Source organism: Rhinopithecus roxellana, chromosome 13 (assembly GCF_007565055.1).
Source record: "Rhinopithecus roxellana isolate Shanxi Qingling chromosome 13, ASM756505v1, whole genome shotgun sequence".
NCBI lineage: Eukaryota > Metazoa > Chordata > Mammalia > Primates > Cercopithecidae > Rhinopithecus > Rhinopithecus roxellana.
Window position 1 is genome coordinate 106,481,033 of NC_044561.1, and position 23,497 is coordinate 106,504,529.

A 23,497-nucleotide genomic window follows, 5' to 3' on the forward strand; every position below is an offset into this window, starting at 1 on the left:
AAAGAAAAAATTTTCCTAGTTTGCAGAGACTGTGCCTTAAGGGATAATTTAGGTTGAAATTAATCTCATTGTCTCGGCTTCAGCAGTTCTTGCATCATTGTTTGTTTTTCCCTAGTATGCTTTTGTTTCCAAATCTTTGACAAACCAGTGGGCCAATTATCTTCCACACAGTAAAATCAAATAGTTTGTGCCTTGCAGCTGTTTCTCCTTAATCTTGGTCACTTTATATGATGCTGTTTTCCCTCCTCACTAAAGCTCTCTCATTCTATGGTAGGGGCACTTGCAAATTAACATTCCCAGCAAACTTTTTGCAGGGTTTACATTTTTCTGAGCAATGTCTTCTCCCCTATATTGACAGTCCATGAGCACCCTCAGGTTCAGTAAAGTGTTCCTTTTACTCATTTTTTATTTCACACATGAACACTCAGCAGAAGAAACAGGTAAGATTGTTATACCTAGGGGAGTTGTACCTAGGGAAAAAAAATGTAACATTTAAGATGATTGTCCCTGGTGGAGGGTGTCTAGATTCTTGGCATCTTGAATAAAGAATTGGACAAAATGCACAAACAAAGCAAGGAAGGAATGAAAGGATTTATTGAAAATGAAAGAACACTCCACAGTGTGGGAGGAGCCTGAGCGTAGGGGCTCAAGGGCCCCATTACAGAATTTTTGGGAGTTTAAATACCCTCTAGAGGATTCTATTGGTTACTTCAGATAGGCCCTATGCAAATAGGATGAAGTAGAGTTACAAAGTTATTTACTTGGCCTATGCCCTATGGAGAGGATATTTCCTGTCCTCGCTGAAGTGGGAATTGGTCTTGCCTGAAGACCATATTTTCCTGCCTCAATTATTACAAAATATTCCCCATAAAAAATACCTTTTATTTATTGACATTTGTGTCCCCAGATTCCCACATTTTCATAATAAATTATTATTATTATTATTTTTTGAGACGGAGTCTGGCTCTGTCGCCCAGGCTGGAGTGCAGTGGCACGATCTCGGCTCACTGCAAGCTCCGCCTCCCGGGTTCACGCCATTCTCCTGCCTCAGCCTCCCGAGTAGCTGGGACTACAGGCGCCGCCATCATGCCCGTCTGATTTTTTGTATTTTTAGTAGAGACGGGGTTTCACCATGTTGGCCAGGATGGTCTCAATCTCCTGACCTCGTAATCTGCCCGTCTCGGCCTCCCAAAGTAAATTAATGTTTATTGGGATCTTTCTTTTTTCTTTTTTACTTTTTTTTCCCCTCAAGACGGAGTCTTGCTCTGTCACCCAGGCTGGGTACAGTGGTATGATCTCGGCTCACTGCAACCTCCACCTCCCAGGTTCAAGCAATTCTCCTGCCTCAGCCTCCTAGTAGCTGGGATTACAGGTGCACACCATCACACCCAGCTAATTTTTGTATTTTTAGCAGAGACAGGGTTTCACCATTTGGCCAGGCTGGTCTCGAACTCTTGACCTCAAATGATCTGCTCGTCTCAGCCTCCCAAAGTGCTAGGATTACAGGCGTGAGCCACCACACCCGGCCTCTTTTTAACTTTTTGTTATGGAATTTATTGAAATCTTACAATGTACATAGCAGTGAAATGAAGGAGATCAGAGAATTTCACCCCAAAATATGGCATCCTGGTATGCTGATTATTTTAAATTAAAGGCCTTTGGAGACCAGCAGATGCTGGAAGTAGCTTTGCTCTGTTATTCCCTTATCCACCTGAACTCCAGACCTGCCAAAGGAGAAAAGAGTTACTTCTGGTCCCTTTTCTGAATTTTCATTAATTTAACTTCATCACAGGAAGAGAGAGTGAAGTTTTATCAACACAGCTTAACAGATTTTTGTCACCGGCATAAACCATTGTCTGCTCTGCAGGCCCAAAAGACGTTGTATGTTCTCCAAGCCTGTTGAATTATCCTAAAAATCATTTACTTTACCCCCAAAATCATCCACATTTCCCCATCTCTCATCTTCTTATGAAGAAGAGTATATAAGCCTCTGTACCCCATTGGGTTGTGAAGTTGTCACTCTCCAGTCATTTTCCTCTCATGCATGTTAAAATAAATTGTACATGCCTTGCCTTTTCTCCTATGAATTTGCCTTTTCTCAGTTCATTTTCAGAACCTTCAGAGGGCAGAGGGGTAGCTTTCCTTTTACCCCTACAGGAGATACACAGAAGCATTAGACCCATTTTCCACCTTCTTATAATCTAGAGTAGCAGTTCTTAAACGTTTGGTCTCAGGACCTTTTTTTTTTTTTCTTTTTTTTTTTGAGGTAGAGTTTTGTTTCAAATGATTCTCCTGCCTCAGCCTCCCAAGTAGCTGGGACTACAGGTGCCCACCACCACACCCGGCTAATTTTTATATTTTTAGTAGAGACGGGGTTTCACCATGTTAGCCAGGATGGTCTTGATCTCCTGACCTTGTGATCCACCTGCCTCAGCCTCCCATAGTGCTGGGATTACAGGCATGAGCCACCATGCCTGGCCTTGAAAACTGTATTTTCTAAAACAAAAAAGTAGTGAAAAGATTGGTATTGTTTTAGATTTCTGTGAATCTCTTCAATGTATGGCTTAGTAAGACAACTGGATTATCATGTCTGCTTCTGCATTTAATTTGTAGTGATATGAGGCCGGGCACAGTGGCTCACACCTGTAATCCCAACACTTTGGGAACCCGGGAGGCAGAGGTTGCAGGGAGCTGAGATGGTGCCATTGCACTCCAGCCTGCGTGACACAGCAAGACTCTGTCTAAAAAAAGCATAAAACAAACAACAAAAAACAAAACTTGCTGTGATATCATATGCCATATATTATCTAGAAAATTCCACTTGTGAGAGGAATGGAGTGAAAAAGGCAACTACTATCTTAGTATCATGTAGAAAATAGTTTTGACCTCATGTACCCACTGAAAGCTCCTCAAGGACTCCTCAATGATCCCTGGACAATACTTTGAGAACCCTTGTTCTACAATGAGAAAAAGGGTGCTTGCTTCGGCAGTACATATACTAAAATCGGAATCATACAGAGAAAGAGGATCTATGTATGAAAAGAAAAATAACAAAATAGGCAGCATATCCCAGCTGACAAAAGGAGGGGTTTCAGCATAGTAAGCTATAGTAATGCTGGGAAAAGGATGGAGGGAAAGGCTTTGGGAAGCAAGTAGGATTTGAGCTTGGCCTGGAAGGACTCACAGAACAAAAATATGTGGCGATCTTAAGAGAGGGCTTTGCAGGCCAGGTGCCACGGCTCATGCCTGTAATCCTAGCACTTTGAGAGGCCAAGGAAGTGGATTGCTTGAGGCCAGGAACTCAAGACCAGCCTGGGCAACATAGGAAGACCCTGACTTTAGAAACAAAACAAAACAAAAAAATTAGCTGGGCATGGTGGTGCATGCCTGTGGTCCCAGCTACTCCCAAGGCTAAGGTGGGATGATCACTTGAGCCGGGGGGATAGGCTGCAGTGAGCCATGATTGTGCCACTGCACTCCAGGCTGGGTGACAGAGTGAGATCTGGTCTCAAAACAAAACAAAACAAACAAACAAGAAAAAACAAAAAAGCAAAAAAAGAGAGAAGAGGACCTCCCAAAGGAGGAACTGAATAAAGGTACTAGCTGAAATAGCAGCTATATGCAGGAAGCAATAAGGAAACCAGTTGGTTAAACAGGAGGATTTGTGTGTCAATAAGTGACTATTTGAGGTTTTTTTTTGTTGTTCGTTTGTTGTTGTTTTGTTTTTTAAGGTAGGGTCTCACTTTGTCACCCAGGATGGAATGCGGTGGCACAATGTTGGCTCACTGCAGCCTCCACCTCCCAGGTTCAAGTGAATCTCTTGCCTCAGCCTCCCAAGTAGTTGAGACTACAGGCACATGTCACCACACCCAGCTAATGTTTGAGCTCTTTTTAGCAAAAGGAAGAATGTTTTCATTCAGAGAATCAGATCTCAAGAAAGAAGGATCCCACCTCTCAGTCACCACAGCCTAAAAGGGAGAATCTGTTAGGAAGGATACTGAGTAGACAGAAATTAAAGCCACTACCATATGTGTAGCAAGGAGTAACAGATAATATAGGAGGACGAGCTAAGGCCAGTCTGAAAAAAGGCCTTAAATTTCATACTAAAGCAACAGGGAGCCACTGAAAATTTTGATGAGAGGAAGAATATAATCCTTGAACTTAAGTAATTGATGTCACTTTCTTGAGGGTGGGAGCATGCCTTCTTCATCCCTGTATCCTCCAGTCCATTGCATATATAGCTTTTCATCTAGTAGGCTGTCAATAATAGTTGAATTGTTGAGTGATCAGATTCATGTATATAGGGGATGTATACTGGGGGAGATGTATACTGGGGGAGATGGTAAGCAGAACAAATACAGGAGATTACTTCAATTATTATATTATTATTCACGTATTCAGTAAGTATTTCTTGGCCGGGCACAGTGGCTCACGCCTGTAATCTCAGCACTTTGGGAGGCTGAGACAGGCGGATCACGAGGTCAGGAAATCCAGACCATCCTGGCTAACACGGTGAAACCCCATCTCTACTAAAAAAAAAAAAAAAAAAATACAAAAAATTAGCTGGGCCTGGTGGCAGGTGCCTGTAGTCCCAGCTACTTGGGAGGTTGAGGCAGGAGAATGGCGTGAGCCTGGGAGGAGGAGCCTGCAGTGAGCTGAGATAGCGCCACTGCACTCCAGCCTGGGCGACAGAGAAAGACTCTGTCTCAAAAAATAAATAAATGAAAATAATAAATAAATAAATAAATATTTCTTGAATGTGAAATATGTAGCAAACACTCTGCTGGGAATTTGAGATTCAAAGATAAGCCAGTTGTAGTTCTCGCCTTTGAGGAGCTTACTTTCTCCTAAGAAAGACAGTCAAGAAATCAGTTGTGTTCTGTTTGATACATACCCTGAGAGAACACAAAAAGGCTGCCTAACAACTTTCTCTTATGTGCACAACAGCCTGTCCCAGCCAGAAATATTGTTAGTAGTTTTATAAATGAGAGAAAGAACTATGTCCTTTTAGTTGTGGGAGAAAGAAGCAATAAGTACAATTTAACCTAGAACTTAATGTGAATAAAACAAGTCCCTAAAAAAATCATGTGTCATACTTCTCCACCGCTCATCCATCCCACTGACATTGCTGAGAACAATTCTATTTACACATCCATCCATGTTCATCAAACGAAAGAAGAAACAAGCGAACAAGGTGATGCGCTGAACACTTTACATATATTACCTCTTCTGTCATAACAGCACTGACATAAGTATTGTTATTATGGCTCCCCAAGAACTTTACTCAAAGTCCCAAGACCTTTCCAGAAAGACAGGCAGGTTTGAAGCCCAGATCTGATGACTGTGCTATGCTACAGTCTTTTTTATCACATAATGTTTTGGTTCTCCATAAGTGAAAGGAAAATAGCCACAGCAAGAGAATAGAGTGGGGGCAAAAAAATGAAGATTTTTTTACTTTTTAAAAAAATATATGTATTTATTTATTTATTTGACAGAATCTCACTCTGTTGCCCAGGCTGGAGTGTGGTGGTGTGATCTCAGCTCACTACAAACTCCACCTCCCGGGTTCAAGCGATTCTCCTGTCTCAGCCTCCTGAGTAGCTGGGATTACAGGTGCAGGCCACCACTCACAGCTAATGTTTTGCATTTTTAGTAGAGATGGGGTTTCATTATGTTGCCCAGGCTGGTCTCGAACTCCTGACCTCAGGTGATCCACCTACCTTGGTGTCCCCAAGTGCAGGGATTACAGGTGTGAGCCACTGCACCCAGTCTACTTTTTATTTTTATTTTTTAGAGACAGTCTTGCTGTGTCACCCAGGCTGGAATACAATGGTAGCATTATATCTCACTGCATCCTTGAACTCCTGGGCACAAGGGATTCTCCTGCTTCAGCCTCTGGAGTAGTTGGGATGATGGGTGTGTGCCACCATGCCCAGCTTTTTTGGTGGTTGTTGTTTAAGAGATGGGGTCTCCCTGTGTTGCCAAGGCTAGTCTCAAACTCCTGACCTCAAGCAATCCTCCTGCCTCAGCCTCCCAAAGTACTGGGATTACAGGCGTAAGTCACTGCACCTGGCCAAAAAAAATGAAGTTGAATTGGAAAATAATTCATCAGCTCTATAATTTTGCCTACAGCATGTCTTGACTCTTTATTACATGGGGAAATTAATATAAAACAATGATCAAAAGATATTATTCATTGAGTCAGGATTGCAGCTCACATCTGTAATCCCAGTACTTTGGGAGGGCCAAGGCAGGAGGATTGCTTGAGCCCAAGAGTTTGAGACCAGCCTGGGCAACAAAGCAAGACCTCCATCTCTACACAAAATTTAAAAAATAAATTAGCTGGGCATGGTGCACTCCAGCCTGGACAACAAAGCAAGACCCCATCTCTAAAGAAAAAAAAAAAAGAATATTATTCATTGAATTGCAAGAGGACCATGACAAACAGGAAGGAAAACTTAGAGTTTGAAATTGTAAGGTCATTATAATGAACTTTTAAATCATTTTAATAATTAAACTCTAGTCTGTGGAGCTGCAGGCACTGTACTACTGAAGCATCATGCTTTAGGGGGCACGATTCATTTTCCCAGAACCTACTGTAAGTCATTTGAAGAAAGGTCTCATCAAAATAAAATAAGTTTAATCCTTCAGTGGATAATAATGAGCCCAATTATCTTAGATATGAAAGGAGTACTCAGTTCCAACACAAAGACATCTTGAAGGAAGACCGTGTATTTTCAAAAAGTAGAAGCTTCCAAAGACTTTAAAGGCTCCAGGTCATTTGGCTTGATAGTTTCAGCCAATTCGAAAGCAGCAGTTACAGAACTCTTAGCAGTCTGGGAACCTGAAATCCAATATCATTTCTTTGAAACAACTTGGCAAGTGATCCTACCATTCAAGTATTAGTTTATTCATCTGAAAAATGAGAATAATTATCTTTGTCTCCCACGCTGGGAATGTGTAGGGGCAAACAGAAAACAGAGAACTTGGAAAAGGAGAAAGGAAAATAATACATTATTCTTATTTCAAATAAATTATTCAAAACATTTGTTTAAAGCCTATGGGAATTTTCTAACTAATAAGCATTAGCTCATTCATCCACCTATTTCCATTTCCAAAGTAGTCCAAAAGCCACCATTATTTCTTTCTTGGACTACTGGAATAGACTCCTAACAGTTCTCCCTGCTTCTATTCTTGCCCTTCTCCAGTCCATTCTCCAGTAGCCAAAGTTAGCTTTTCAGAACACAAAACAGGATTTCCTCTGTGGACATAAAGAAGTAACTAGTATTTGATTAGCCCTTGACACACACACACACACACACACACCACACACACACACACACACACACACACACACACACGATTCTAAAAATGGACTAAATATATGAAATAAATATCTTCTGATGTACACAGACAGTACATTACTATCATCCCTGAGAGAAGGGAACATTATGATTGCTCTTTCCTTCTGCCTGGATGTAATTTCCAGTTACAGGACAGAGAAAGGGGCCAAATAGAATTTAGCAATCTCACCAAACTGAGAACACAGAGATTGGAACTCAAAGTTATACAGGGTTTGTGGGGTAGTGTTGCAATGATCAGATCCAACACCAGGTCGTGGGGGTGACAAAGTCCAGCGGAGTCAAAGGAATGACAAAAAGACAGTTTGAGAGAGAAAGTGGGACCAAGGGGCCATTGCGAGTGTGGAGGCTGCGAAGGCCCGGAGCTCTGGGAGCCCTTGCTATTTTTTGGTGCTCAAACAAACAAACAAACAGATCGTGAGGATGTGAGGGTGTATCAAGTGTATGAGAAACATATGGCTGCTTGAGATAACGGGAGTGCTAGAAGCAAAGAGCCCTGTCTCAGCTTCTCTCCCAACACCAAGCTTTTCTCCCAACAGGGTAGAGTACCATAAAAAAGGGATCCATTCAGAGAAGGTGCACCAGAAATTTGCATAGGGTTCCCCTTAAGTCTTTGGCCAACTACTAAGCTGCACATGCATTGGTGAGATTCCATGAGACTGAGCAAAGAACAACTACTAAGGAACAAACAACTATCAGAGATTAAACTGGGCAGAGAGATGTTTAAATTCCCACAGATCAGAGTGAACAGACTCTGTTGAACACCCTGGGCATTCAGTAGAGACCCCAGAAAGATCTTGTCTTATGAAATGTACTAGTATGAAGGTTTTCTAGAGTCTCTCTAACAAAATGTAAAAACATGCCTCAAAGGGATCAAATTGATCCTCAAGTAAATTAACTACTTGCTTAAAAAAATAATGACTTGCTTAAACAAAACTGAACACTTTATTAAGGAAGACAACAAAATCTAGACACTTAACAACATGGCATCCATAATGTCCAATGTACATTAAAAAGTTACTAGATGGAAAACAAAGCAGGAAAGTGTAACCCATAACCAGGAGAAAAACTTATCAATAGAAATAGGCCCATAATTTCCAAGATGATGGAATTAATAGACAAAAGCTTTGAATAAGCCTTTATAAATATGTTCAAGGACTTAAAGGAAGACACAATATAATAAAGGAGATTTAAATTCAAGGATTGAAAAACCCAATATTTGAGGACATCCAATTCCAGGAAGTTGTAGTAGATGTACTTTTCTCTATTTCTTCCACTAAAACAAAAAACACTGGACTGTATACATAAAGCAGATACAAGAAGGCTCTGAAAGATGGAGAGAAAAAGGCAGACTGATTAGGGACCTCAAGACCTGAGGAATGACTCTGATGAAATTCCTGCATTTTCTTTTTGCTCATATGTCGCAAACAACTACCATAAGCAGAGGATGGTGAATGGATGTAAAGGGAGATACAGTTTCTACCCTTCACTAGAACTGGTAAAATAACATCAGTAGACTGTGATGAGTTGTGTATATGTAATAAAATACCTAGAGTAACCACTAAAAGCTTTTCCCCAAGATAAGGAACAAGGCAAGAATGTCTCTCTCACTATTTTTATTCAACATTGTGCTAGAAGTTCTAGCCAGCATAATAATGTAAGAAAAGGAAATAAAGGTATAGTGATCAGAAAGGAAGAAATAAAACTGTTTCTATTTGCAGATGCCATGATTGTCTACATATAAAATCCCCAGGAATCCACAAAAAAATGTTTATTTATTTATAGAGACAGGGTCTCACTCTGTTGCCTGGACTGGAGTGCAGGGGAATGAACTCAGCTCACTTCAACCTCCACCTCCCAGGTTCAAGCAATTCTCCTTGCCCCAACCTCCCAAGTAGCTGGGATTACAGGCTCCCACCACCATACCTGGCTAAATTTTTTGTATTTTTAGTAGAGATGGGGTTTCACTATGTTGGCCAGGCTGGTCACTTTGCATTTTTTATAGCTTTATTGAAATACGTTTCATATAACATAAATGTCACCCATTTAAAATGTACAGTTTGGTGGTTTTTAGTATATTCACCCAAGTTGTGCAAGCATCACCATAGTCTAATGTTAACATTTTTAACACACCTGAAAGAAATCTTATACACATCAGTAGTCATTTCCCATTCCTGCCCTACCACCATGCAACCACTAGTCTATTTTCTCTCTATGAATTTGCCTATCCTGAGGCACTTCCCTTGTGACCCAGAAATCCTACATCTAAGAATCTCCAACAATATGAAAATACATATGCACACAATTATTCATTGCAGCATTGTTTGTATTTGTAAAATATGAGAAACAACCTAAATACCTATGCACAGGACAGTGGGTGCATAAACCAAGGAATAGCCACACAATGGGGTACTATGCAATGGTAAAATAGTATCAGGATGATCTCTGTTACAAACTGATATGGAGTGATTTTGAGGGGTGACAATGTGCTAGCAGCCCTCACTCTTGGCACCTCCTCAGCCTCCGCATCCACACTGGCAGCACTTAAGGAGCCCTTCAGCCTGCCACTCCACTGTGGGAGCCCCACTCTGGGCTGGCTGAGGCCAGAGCTGGCTCCCTCTGCTTGCGGGGAGGTGTGGAGGGAGAGGCGCGGTCGGGAGGCACTCACAGGCCATCGCAATTTCCGGCGGGTGCTGGTGCGGGCTCGGAGGGCCCCCCACTTGGAGCTGCCAGCGGGCTCCACTGGCCCAGGGCAGTGAGGGGCTTAGCACCTGGGCCAGCAACTGCAGAGGTTGCATCGAGTCCCCCAGCACTGCAGGCCCGCATGCATCACGCTTGAATTCTTGCCGGGTCTCAGTCGCCTCCCCGCTGGGCAGGGCTTGGGACCTACAGCCCACCTTGTCTGAGCCCCCACTCCACAGTGGGCTCCCACGTGGCCTGAGCCTCCCCGACGAGTGCCACCCCCTCTTCCATGGCGCTGAGTCCCATCAACTGCCCAGGGGCTGAGGAGTATGGGTGCACGGCGGCGCAGGACTGGCAGGCAGCTCTGCCTACAGCCCCAGTGCGGGACCCACTAGGTGAAGCCAGCTGGGCTCTTGAGTCTAGCGGGGACTTGGAGAACTTTTATGGAGAACTTTTATATCTAGCTAAGGGATTGTAAATACACCAATCATCACTCTGTGTCTAGCTCAAGGTTTGTAAATACACCAATCAGTACTCTGTATCTAGCTAAGCTAGTGGGGTTTTGGAGAACTTTTCTGTCTAGCACTCTGTGTCTAGCTAAAGGATTATAAACACACCAATCTGCACTCTGTGTCTAGCTCAGGGTTTGTAAATACACCAATCAGCACTGTGTGTCTAGCTCAGGGTTTGTAAATACACCAATCAGTACTCTGTACCTAGCTAACCTAGTGGGGACTTGGAGAACTTTTATGTCTAGCTAGAGGATTGTAAATGCACCAATCAGCACTCTGTGTCTAGCTCAGGGATTGTAAAATGGACCAATCAGCTCTCTGTAAAATAGACCAACCAGCTCTCTGTAAAATGGACCAATCAGCTCTCCATAAAATGGACCAATCAGCTCTCTGTAAAATAGACCAATCAGCTCTCTGTAAAATGGACCAATCAGCAGGATGTGGGTGGGGCCAGATGAGGGAATAAACGCAGGCTGCCCAAAACAGCCAGCAGCAGCTCGGCTGGGTTGCTTTCCAAGCTGTGTAAGCTTTGTTCTTTTGCTTTTTGTAGTAAATGTTGCTGCTGTTCACTCTTTGGGTTCATGCTGCTTTAAAGAGCTGTACCACTCACCACTAAGGTCTGTAGCTTCACTCGTAAAGCGAGCGAGACCACGAACCCACTGGGTAGAAGGAACAACTCCAGACACACTGCCTTTAAGAGGTGTAACACTAACCATGAAGGTCTGCAACTTCACTCCTGACAGCGAGACCAGGAACCCGCCAGAAGGAAGACACTCCAGACACATCTGAACATCTGAACGTCTGAAGGAGCAAACTCCAGACACACCATCTTTTAAGAACTGCAACACTGCGAGGGTCCATGGCTTCATCCTGAAGTCAGTGAGACCAAGAACCCACTAATTCCGGACACAATTTCCATGAAAGCGAAGTGCAAAAGAGTGTCTGTAGCATGCGTCATAGCCTAAATTTTGTCCCTACTGCCAAAAGATATATATTGAAGTCCTAACACCCACCACCTCAGAATGTGACTCTTATTTGGAGATGCAGGGTTTACAGAGGTGATTAAATTAAAATGAGGCCATTAAGATGGGTCCTAATTCAATCTGACTGGTGTCCTTGTAAGAAGAAATTTATTTTTTTGTTTTTAATCTTTTTTTCCTCTATAATTCTAGCCAAAGAGGAAATTTGAGAACAGATGTCAAGAGCATGTGCACAGAGGAAAGACCACGTGAGGACATAGTGAGAAGGCAAACATCTGCAAGTCAAAAAGAGGCCTCAGAAGAAACCAAACCTGTCAATAACTTAACCTTGCGCTTCCAACTGTCAGAATGTGGGACAATACATTTCTGTTGTTTAACCAACCCAGTTTGTAGTATTTTGCTTCGGCAGCTCTAGCAAACTATTACAGTATGTGTCATTTTATGTAATAAAGGATATAATAAAATATACATGTGTCTGCTTATTTGTGCAAAGGACATACAGGAAGGATAAACCAGACATTAATAAAATTGTTTACCTACAGGGGATAGGTGGAAAAAAAAGGGATGAAATAGCGTAGCAGAGATGGAGGAGGGACATGATTCTTCACAGAGTATACTTTGTTGTTTGACTCTTAGAATAAGAGAATAAGTAGACCAGGCACAGTGGCTCACAACTGTAATCCCAGCACTTTGAGAGGCTGAGGCAGGTGGATCACTGGAGGCTAGGAGTTCGAGACCGGCCTGGCCAACATGGTGAAACCCCTTCTCTACTAAAAAGTTAGCTGGGCGTGGTGGCATGCTCCTGTAATCCCAGCTAGTCAGGAGGCTGAGGCAGGAAAATTGAACTCGGGAGGTGCAGGTTGCAGTGAGCCGAGATTGTGCCACTGCACTCTAGCCTGGGCAACAGAGAGAGATTCCATCAAAAAAAAAAAAGAATAAGAGAGTAAGTATACCAAACAGTACCATGGTATGATTTGCCATACACAAAATTAAAGAATTTTTTTTAAAAAAATCAATCAGGTTGTGAGGTGAACTCAACATGGAATAAAAAAGGAACAAACCTAACTTTATTACAAATGAATAATACTATCACTCTGAGGTGGACAGAAAAGAATTAACAGAAGAAACTTTGGAAAACAGTATTTTGACTATAATCTAGAAGGTTAAAGATGAAAAATTGTACACAAATACTGTACTCTAATTAGTAAATTTATTCCCTACATCGGGTACAGGTTAGCATTCTTAAATTACTTTTATGTATATACTAAGATTGAATAAATAACTAAATATATTCAATAATGAGAACCAGGTTTATCATGTAGGAAAAATAAATTATAAATAAAGAAAAGGGGCAGGCCAGAATGAATTCTGTGGGGTTGGATTGGAACTGGAGGTACCGGTATGATGTCATGTTTTTCATATATATGTAAATGGATAGATACAGAAGATCAATACAGATGTGTATATAGCTGTGTTTTAGTACACACAGACATATACACACACATACCCTGATATCAGTGTGTCATTACTTTCAGTCATTTCAGAAGATTGAAGAGTGTGTGTGTGTGTGTGTGTGTGTTGTGTGTAGTTTAAAACACTACCACAGAAGATATCTCTATTCCTTGATGATTTCGTAGTTCATAGAATGTATTATTCCACTTTAATGACATCTTCAAAAAGATAAAACTATAGTACAAAACCATAATGATGGAAACAAAATGAGTGCTTGCCAGGGGTTAGTTAGGAATGGGGATGAAGACATGGAATATGACTACAAAAGGATAGACAAGGCCAGGTATGGTGGCTCATGCCTGTAATCTCAGCATTTTGGGAGGCTGAGGCAGGTGGATCACCTGAGGTTAGGAGTTCAAGATCATCCTGGCCAACATGATGAAACCCCATCTCTAATAAAAATACAAAAATTGGAGGGCATGGTGGTGGGTGCCTGTAGTCCCAGCTACTCAAGAGACTGAAACAGGAGAATTGCTTGAACCTGGGAGGCGGAGGTTGCAGTGAGCCGAGATTGTGCCACTGCACTCCAGCTTGGACGACAAAGTGAGACTCCATCTCAAATAAATAAATAAATAAACAGACAAGAGAAATTTTTGTGGGGATGGAATGGTTCTATATCCTGTTTGTGGTGGTGGTGATGTGAATCTAGACTTGTATTAAAATGAACTGTATACCATAAAATTCCATTTTAGTATATGTTCTTTTTTTTTGAGATGGAGTCTTGCTCTGTCTCCCAGGCTGGAGTCCAGTCGCATGATCTTGGCTCACTGCAACCTCTGCCTCCCAGGTTCAAGTGATTCTCATGCCTCAACCTCCTGAATAGCTGGGATTACAGACACGCACCACCATGCCCAGCTAATTTTTGTATTTTTGTAGAGACGGAGTTTCACCATGTTGGCCAGGCTGGTCTCAAACTGACCTCAAGTAATCTGCCAACCTCGGCCTCCCAAAGTGCTGGGATTACAGGCATGAGCCACTGTGCCCAGCCTAAAAAATTATTCATAGAACCAGGACTCCTTAGAGAAATGGTTAATTCAGTGAACTGATTGAACATCCCAAATCCCAAATCCAAAATGCTCCAATGAGCTTTTCCTTTGAGCTTCCTGTCAGCACTCAAAAAGCATCAGCTTTTGGAACATTTCAGATTTTCAGATTAGTGATTCTCAACTTGTATCAATCACTTGATCTTCCTAGTCCTTTGGTAAACAAGCCAAAGGTATAGGATGTCTTTGAATTTCGCTGAAAAACTGGGTTGCCAACGTTGATGGAAATGTGAAAAGTGAATGGGACTTTCCAACATATAGAAGTATATAATAGCCTGACAAATTGGAAAGAGCACTGGGTAAGACATCAAAAGACACCCAAGTATATTTCACGGTTCTGCCACTAACTGATCACTTAATTGCTTTAGGCTAAATTTGCTTTTTTAAATATGTAAAACAAAAGTTATGTACTACATTATCTCCAAGAATTTTTTTTTTTTTTTTTTAAACAAAGTCTCTCTCTGTCACCCAGGCTGGAGTGCAGTGGCACAATCATGGCTCATTGCAGCTTTGACCTACTGGGCTCAAGCAGTCCTCCCCACCTCAGCCTCCAGAGTAGCTGGGACCACAAGCATGTGCCACCACACCTGGCCAATTTATTTATTAATTGTAGAGACAGGTCTCATTATGTTGCCCAGGCTGGTCTCAAAGTCATGGCCTCAAGTGATTCTCCCATCGTGGCCTCCCAAAGTGCTCAAATTATAGGTGTGAGCCACTGAGCCCTACCAGAGCTCTTCTAATAGTAAAGTTTTGTGAGGTAGAAATGGAGATAAAATTGGAAATGTTTTGCCTAGCCAAAGTCCCTATGCCCAACATAGTCATATGTGCTCAAGGATAGACAATAAAAAGTATTTAGAGTACTTATCTATCTCATTTATCCACAGAGAGTGAACAAAGCCTCCCTGGCTTCAGGAATATCTCCTCTGGTGTGTGGAAAGCTCCTGCAGCTATGAAGGAAATGGCACCAGGAGCTCCAGAAGACTCAGGAAAGCTTTCAAATCCAATGGGATGGCTATACAGGTCAGTAAAAGAAAAAGTACAGAGGAAAGAAAATTCTTTTGTGTGTATCACATTCTGTGCTAATTACTTTATATAACTGTCTCATTTACTCTTTGCTTATGATGTAGGTTTACTCTTCTCATTTTAAAAACACTTTTTGCATCAATAAGAAAGTGAGGCTCTCAGAGTTTAAGTGATTGGAAGTCTGTGCACTGTCTATATTTCATTCCATCTCTGTCCGGAGAGTCAAATTCTTTCAGGAAACATTTCTACCCCTTCTGTAGAACCTTCTCTGACCATCCTGGCCCACAATGATTTCTTTTTCTGAGCTTCTCTAGTGCTTATTACCTGTACCACCAATTTCACACCTGTAACACTTTGCAATGTTGGTTATATTTGACTTATATATCAATCAGTAAGCATTTATCGAACAGCCACGATGGACCCCCTAGGCAGTGGGGATACACAGGTGAATAAGACACAGCCCCTGAACTCAGGAGTCAAAATCTAATAGAGGAAACAACCCCACTGGCAGTGAATAAACACCCCGGGTCGGGCGCGGTGGCTCACGCCTGGAATCCCAGCACGTTGGGAGGCCAAGGCAGGCAGATCGCCTGAGGTCAGGAGTTCAAGAGCAGCCTGGCCAATATGGCGAAACCCCGTTTCTACTAAAAATAAAAAAATTAGCCGGTGTGGTGGCGGGCACCTGGAATCCCAGCTACTTGGGGGGCTGAGGCATGAGAATCGCTTCAACCCAGGAGGCTGAGTTTGCAGTGAGCTGAGATCATGCTATTGTACTCCAGCCTAGCGACAACAGCTAAACTATGTTTCAAACAACAACAACAGCAACAACAAAAAACCGTTTATAAACACCCCAATCCATTCTAAGAGTAAGTCGCTTTCTCTGCTTCTCTCTCCCCTAGTTTGGAACACATTTCAGCATTCAGGGAAGAAAAAAAAAAAAAAAAAAAAAAATATATATATATATATATATATATCATACCAATTAAGGCTGAAAGTAGCAAAACCAAGCCTTAAGGAAAAAGGAAAAGGAGAATTTTAACTAATGAACTACAGCAGCAAATACCCTATATCCTGTTTGTGGGGGTGGTGATGTGAATATAGACATGTATTAAAATGAACTGTATACCATAAAATTCCATTTTAGTATATGGTTTTTTGTTTGTTTGTTTGTTTGTTTGTTTTTTGTTGTTGTTGGGTTTTTTTTGAGATGGAGTCTTGCTCTGTCTCCCAGGCTGGAGTCCAGTTGCATGATCTTGGTTCACTGCAACCTCTGCCTCCTAGGTTCAAGTGATTCTCATGCCTCAACCTCCTGAGTAGCTGGGATTACAGGCACGCACCACCATGCCCAGCTAGGGACACCATGCCTACCAAGGACAAAACACAGCAGAGGTAACAATTGACTTAAAACTTAAATTCTCTTAAGGGATACTGCTTTTCCCAGGCAGAGCAGGCAGAGGGGGTTTCCGCCAAACTCTCAGCCCTGTGGCAATATACGATGGCGGGTGGGGCCAGGCATGGCTAGGGGACAGAGGCAGGAAGGGGATTACTTGAGGCCAGAAGTTCTAAGGCCAGTCTGGGCAACAAAGCGAGACCCCACCTCTACTAAAAAAATGAAGAGAAAAAGAAAATAATGGCTGGTGGCACACTGTTGTCTTAACCCACTCCATGGAGGGAATCAGGGAGGAAGAGTCTCACTTTCTGGTAACTACGCATGACTTTAGGAATAAGACTATCTATTCCAGCCCCTATTCTAGCAAGCTATCCTACTAACAACACATTCCTAAGCTAGTCTTCTAAGGCAATGATAACTTTCTAAAAGATAATGAAAGTCCATAGATAAAAGTTATATGAACAAAGCCTGGTATAGAGACAAGATACTGCTCAGCTTTGGTTTCCTCTTGGTTCTCTTGGTCAGTCTGGATCTTGCTCATCAACAATTTTAACTTCCATTTTTTCCTTCAGTTTCATGTCCTTTGTTACTGAATCAATTCAATTTGATTTAATGAGCAACTTCGACATGCAAAGCCATATGTACTTAAGAGAATAAACATGAATAAGAGAAGATTCCTGCTTCAAAAGTTGATAGTCATGTAAATTATTATCCATAATACAGATCTGGAAATGTCATGTTCTTGTGACAACTACGTATGCTCTTAAGAGCCATATATAAAAGCCATGTGTATATGTGGCTTAGCTTATTCCACCCCATACTGTAAGATTAAAATCATTGCCATCTTCAAGGTTCTGGGCTGGGCTATGTTAACAAGAAGTTCTGGTTGTGCCTACTGAGAGACTTGTCCCAGAAATGAACATTGCAAGCATTCTTGAAGTCAGAGAATCACTTAGTCTTATCATTACAACCTAGGATTTGAGGAAGAGAAACACCAATCCCTGTGACTATCTACGGTATCCACCCCACATCCTTTCTAGACTTGCCCCTCAGTAATATATTCTTCAACCCAAGCCTCATCCTGTCTACTAAGCAAGAGGTAAGGTAGGTAAACAGATTTCCTCTAAAATGTAGAGGGTAGAGTTAAGGGAAGTGAAGTTCATTTAGCATCTACCATGTGCTATACATATCATAGCTTGTTTAAAGCTCACATTAGCACTGTAGAATAAGTCTCATTGCCCACATTTTACATCTTAGGAAAGTGAGGCCAAAAGAGGTTAAATAACTTGTCTGAGGTCACGGCTAGTAAGTGGCAAAGCCATGATTCAGACTTGGAGAATGGTAGCAGATGGAGTTCCAGTTGGGAAAATCTGTTGGATTCTGGCTCTACCAGGGCTTTAACAAGGCTAAGAGACATTTCAGATTATCAAAGTGCTCCAAAGCCATGGGTAGGAGGCCCCCACACAGCAAGCTCTACTCCAGGGAACTTCAGACTCTGCCTGAAATTCAGTTGCACCAAATGCCTTTAGTCTCCACAATTTAATTTTTGCACCTTAATTTCAGGCTGCTCCCGATTAGAAATGTGATAGCTCAGTTGCCATAAGCAAAAGAACTCACACCAAGGAAACCCTTGCTGAGTTGTCAGCACCCTGGGAGATAGGAGCCCTGAGGCAGAGAAGGCCATGGAGCAGGAAAATATAGAGGCTCCTTAAACATGAAAGCCCTGACGATCTGGGAGGCCAGGCAGAGTGGTCAGAGGGATCGCCCCACAGCTGAAAGTCATTAACAGCCCAGGGTTGCATAAAAAGCAATGTGAAGGGAGTGAACAGCTTTGGTCAGGCTACCAAAGTCACTGAACAAAAGCCTGGACCCTGAGTTCACCAATCCTTCCTACTCAGTAATACCTACAGGTAAGTCCAAAGGGAAATTGCTTCGGGAATCTGACAATTTAACTCTACTCTGCTGATACAAGGATGTCATCACCAAAGCTGGAAAGAAAATGGGCCACTGATGATGACGTGATTTAATAATGAGGCCAGCTCTCATTTTTCTATTGGGAGCTTGGCAAGAATTCTCTAGACAGTAGACAATCCTCAACTCACTTATATTTGACTTTGGAATTTGGGATAGCTTTGGCAGCAGTAGGATTTTTTTCTTTCTTTTTTTTTTTTTTTTTTGAGATGGAGTCTTACTCTGTCACCAGGCTGGAGTGCAGTGGTGCAATCTTGGCTCACTGCAACCTCCACCTCCTGGGTTCAAGCGATTCTCCTGCCTCAGCCTCCCAAGTAGTTGGGACTACAGGCACATGCCACCACACCTGGCTGAGTTTTGTATTTTTAGTAGAGACGGGGTTTCACCATGTTAGCCAGGATGGTCTCAATCTCCTGACCTCCAGCAGAAGGATTTAACTTCTTGATTATGTTTAACTTGGGTTGAAACTGAAATAATTAGTAGTCTTTGGAAATGCCCTGATTGATGAGGCACAAAGGAGAACCAGTCACTTAGAACTTGCCATCAGTGATCCACCAAGGGGTATGAGAGTCATAAATAAATAATTCTGGTGGTAGTCCTAAATTGGTTTTTTTTTTTTTTTTTTTTTGAGACGGAGTCTCGCTCTGTCGCCCAGGCTGGAGTGCAGTGGCCGGATCTCAGCTCACTGCAAGCTCCGCCTCCCGGGTTTACGCCACTCTCCTGCCTCAGCCTCCCGAGTAGCTGGGACTACAAGCACCCGCCACCTCGCCCGGCTAGTTTTTTATATTTTTTAGTAGAGACGGGGTTTCACCGGGTTAGCCAGGATGGTCTCGATCTCCTGACCTTGTGATCCGCCCTTCTCGGCCTCCCAAAGTGCTGGGATTACAGGCTTGAGCCACCGCGCCCGGCCTAAATTGGTTATTTTTAGTATTTGGTCATAGCACCAAACTAGGCTGGGGAGAAAGATTCATGGGCTAGAATTCTGAAATCTTTGCCTTAGCTGTGTAACTGTTCAGAGAGGAATTTCTTTTTAATCTGTCTCTTCCTTTGGCCTCTAAAGTTCTTCTCAGAGAAAAAAATCAATCCCCTGCTCCAGGCTAGGGCCAAGTATATAAGGTTTTTCAGTTTAATGTCTGTCCACAGGCCTAGTCACTTTAAGCTGGCCTGTCCTAGGGCTGAGAATCTACTGGTGGTGTTTTCATCTTTCTCTTAGGAGATCCTGAATTTCCTATACTGCCTTTGAGAGACTCAGATATTTTATTTTATAAACAGCAGTGACAGATGTTATGTATCAATTGCTAATGTTGTCTGTACAAAATCAAGAAGATATGTTAGAATGGATACAAACCTAGAGTGCCTTTTGGATATGGCAGGTGAGGAGTGTTCCTTGATGGTTTCAGTTCAGTGCAAGACACACGTGAAGCACATCACTTACTATAAATGAACTTTAAGAGGGAAAGATACTTTGGAGTTGTTCTATCACTTGAAAATGGGGCCGGACCATTACAAGAGTAAATATAGTTATTTATCAAAAGCCAGATCTCCAAGTCCAATAGGAGAGAAATAAGTATTATTCATATAATTCAGTCCTTAGAACCAATTCTCCTCTGCTGTGTATGGCATTTCCACATCTTGCTTTGACTTCAGGCTGAGCCTGTTACTGTTTGGAGGTGGGAGATGAGGGAATGTATTTCAGAAAACCCGTCTTCCCCTCGGACTTCCAGGGTCTTATTCATATCGACTTGTTCTGCTACCATTTTACCCGTACCCAGCATCCCGATATTTATTGAACATATTTATGTGTGCCATTCTATCCTCGTTCCCAAAGGGGATACGAAGATGAAATTTTACAAAAGGTTGTAGAGCATTTACACAAACCTGTAAAGGAGGTGATGTTGGCCAGTTTAGTTTTTTCAGTTTACTTGTGGAACTCGTTAGCCTGCTTTCAGCCCTTTTGTCTCCAAAAGGTTAGGACATGTACCGCTGGTGGTATGTGAGATGATTTAAGTTAAACAGAAGATGATCTTCGGTGGTAGATGGACAAGCATCAAATCATCACATCATGAAAAAGTAATTCTGTTTTTAATTTGATTTCAAGCCTGGATTCATTTAGAAGAAAGTTTCAGTGGGGGTTGATATGTCATTAACATATTCTAAAACTTATTCTTTTTTAATATATTCCTTTTAAATCAAGAAAACAGACCTCAGGCCTGGAGTGTTCTTCTGCTGACAGTATTTAGAATTTATTGACACCATTTTATTAATTTTTTTCTAGGATTGTATTGTTTATGAAAAATGACAGTAACATGCTATAAAATTTCCAATTTACACAAATGCATTTATGTTTTGGAAAAGTTATTAGTTGATTTAAAGAAAAATATTGAGTAAATAATAATATAGCTGGCTTGGGGATATGGTTGATATCCTGACGTTGCTATTCAAATGACTGAAGTTTGGGAGACACTTCTTTCCCCCACTCCGAGCCCAAACAAAATTACTGTTTGTGACCCATTCCTGCCCTCTGCTTTACCTAAACCAATTCAGGATCATGATAACGACCAACAGTATAGTAAGAATCATACTTCTCCCTATAAGCATTATGCTAGGGCTCTGAGATCTTTAACCTAAAGCGTCATTTTAATGGTGGAAATTTCTAAAAAGACAAGATAATATATTTGTAGTAGATGAAACTGTCACAATAATGACACTATCGAGTGCTATCATTAATTTAGGCTTTTTGAGTATTCTCTAATTCTCACAACAACCTGAGGCATTTTTGAGATGAGAATACTGAGGTTCAGGGCAGTTAAACAAAACCTCAAGCAATAAGGAGCAGAGCCATGGTCTGGTGCCCAGAACCTCTGGCCACGCGGTTAGCTTAACTGCTCCCCCTGTGATTTTTTGAGATGGAGTTTTGCTCTTGTTGCCCAGGCTGGAGTGCCGTGGCACGATCTTGGCTCACCGCAACCTCTGCCTCCTGGGTTCAAGTGATTCTCCTGCCTCAGCCTCCCGAGTAGCTGGGATTACAGGCACACGCCACCAAGCCCGGCTAATTTTGTATTTTTAATAGAGACAGGGTTTCTCTATGTTGGTCAGGCTGGTCTCAAACTCCCGATCTCAGGTAATCCCCCACCCTCAGCCTCCCAAAGTGCTGGGATTACAGGCATGAGCCACTGCACCTGGCCCTGCTCCCCCTAAGTATTAGGCAAACCCTGGAGAAGCCACACGGATGAACAGCCTGAGGAACTCAAGGGAGCATGTGAACAGGTGCACAATAACACATATAACACCGGGAAGCTCCGAAATACTATGGGAGGAAGTACGTTCAGAGTAGGTGAGACGAATTGAAGAAAGTGGGGACTCTACCAAAGGAGTCACCTCACTGCATTTATCTCTGTCTTGCATTCTAGCCCTCTGCCTTACAGACCTCCTCATAGGGCCAGGTCAGCTTTCATGTCTCCCACCAACCCCAGTTACTCAGAAAGGAGCAAGTACTCTTGCTGCTTTATTTCTGTCTCTGGAAAGGATGCCTTTCTTCCCAGTTGGGAAGACCGTTCCTTAGTTCGGTCTAGTGGACTACTGCCTGTAGGACACGCAGAGACAGGCAGGCTGCACCTGCTTCTGGAGATAAACCCCTGCTGCAGAGCTTTTGTCAGGTCAGCCACTGTCCCGCAACAGTTTGTCTAACCCAGCACCACAGACCAGCTATGCTCTTCACCAAGAGTCTAGGCAAGAGCTTCAAGTGCTCTTAGAGTCATTCCGTGTCATGCTAACCTGGGGCTTCAAGCCTACGGTTGGGAATCACTATCCTTCGTGATATCCACCGTGTCTGGGCCCCACCTCCTGCCTCTCTGATGGATGGGATTTCTTGCAGTGTTGGCATCATCCCAGTCATACCTGGTTTTACCAGGTATTTTATAGAACCTCCCAGATGAGAATTAAGATAATGAGTATGAAAGATAATGAGTATGGCCGGGCGCGGTGGCTCAAGCCTGTAATCCCAGCACTTTGGGAGGCCGAGACGGGCGGATCATGAGGTCAGGAGATCGAGACCATCCTGGCTAATACGGTGAAACCCCGTCTCTACTAAAAAAAAAATACAAAAAAAAACTAGCCGGGCGACGAGGTGGGCGCCTGTAGTCCCAGCTACTCGGGAGGCTGAGACAGGAGAATGGCGTGAACCCGGGAGGCGGAGCTTGCAGTGAGCTGAGATCCGGCCACTGCACTCCAGCCTGGGCGGCAGAGCAAGACTCCGTCTCAAAAAAAAAAAAAAAAAAAAAAAAAGAAAGATAATGAGTATGGTAATGAGTTGAGAAATTCCAAAGCCCCAGAAAAATATACAAGATTATATCACCAAACCTTTCCTAGCCTGCTCTAGAGTTTAGTCCTTGGAACTCAGCCCTTGTCTCTATTCCCGTTTTTCCTGGGTGATCTCATCTGTTCCCCTGGTTTTAATTACTACATATATGATCATAACACTCCTATCTGCGTGTCTAGTTCAGATCTCTCTCCTGACCTTTAGATTTTTATTTTGACAGATTCCTGGATATCTATATTTAAGTGTATTCCACAGATACTTCAGAGTAAACAGAACTCACCCCCTTCCTCACTAAGGCTTCCTCTTCCTTCGGAATTCTGTATCTTATCAGGGTTACCGATGAGTCCCAAAGAACTCTAACTGGAAGAAACACACACATCCCATACAGTCTTCTCTCCATACCAACTGCAGAGCTGGGCTCTAGTGTGGCCACCTGGGGGCAGTGCAGACTTGAGGATGTGTTTCGCAGCAAGGCTTTGCGAGCCCCAGTCCTGAGCAATCCCAGTCCTGAATGCAACTTCTGCCCAGCTTCCTTTCTTCTCTTTTTCAGGGGATATATTTGAGTCCACCATTGATTCAGGCTCCTATTGAATTGGTAAGGGAGGGACTGGAATGGGGCCCAAGTGCAAGGCTCCTTCACAGAGCAGCATGCACCCCCATATGCACATATCCTGGAACACTTCCTGCCTTAAACTCCCGAGAGGC

At 42.6% G+C, this 23,497-nt stretch overlaps 1 protein-coding gene across 1 annotated transcript in view; it reads left to right on the plus strand.

The window, feature by feature from the left end:
- ASIP (agouti signaling protein) overlaps positions 1 to 23,497 on the plus strand; it is a 159,566-nt gene that overhangs the window by 38,361 nt on the left and 97,708 nt on the right. Inside the window, exon 2 of the mRNA XM_010386492.2 lies at positions 14,975 to 15,110. Coding sequence (XP_010384794.2) covers positions 14,975 to 15,110 — 136 coding nt within the window. The remainder of the gene's footprint in view (positions 1 to 14,974; positions 15,111 to 23,497) is intronic.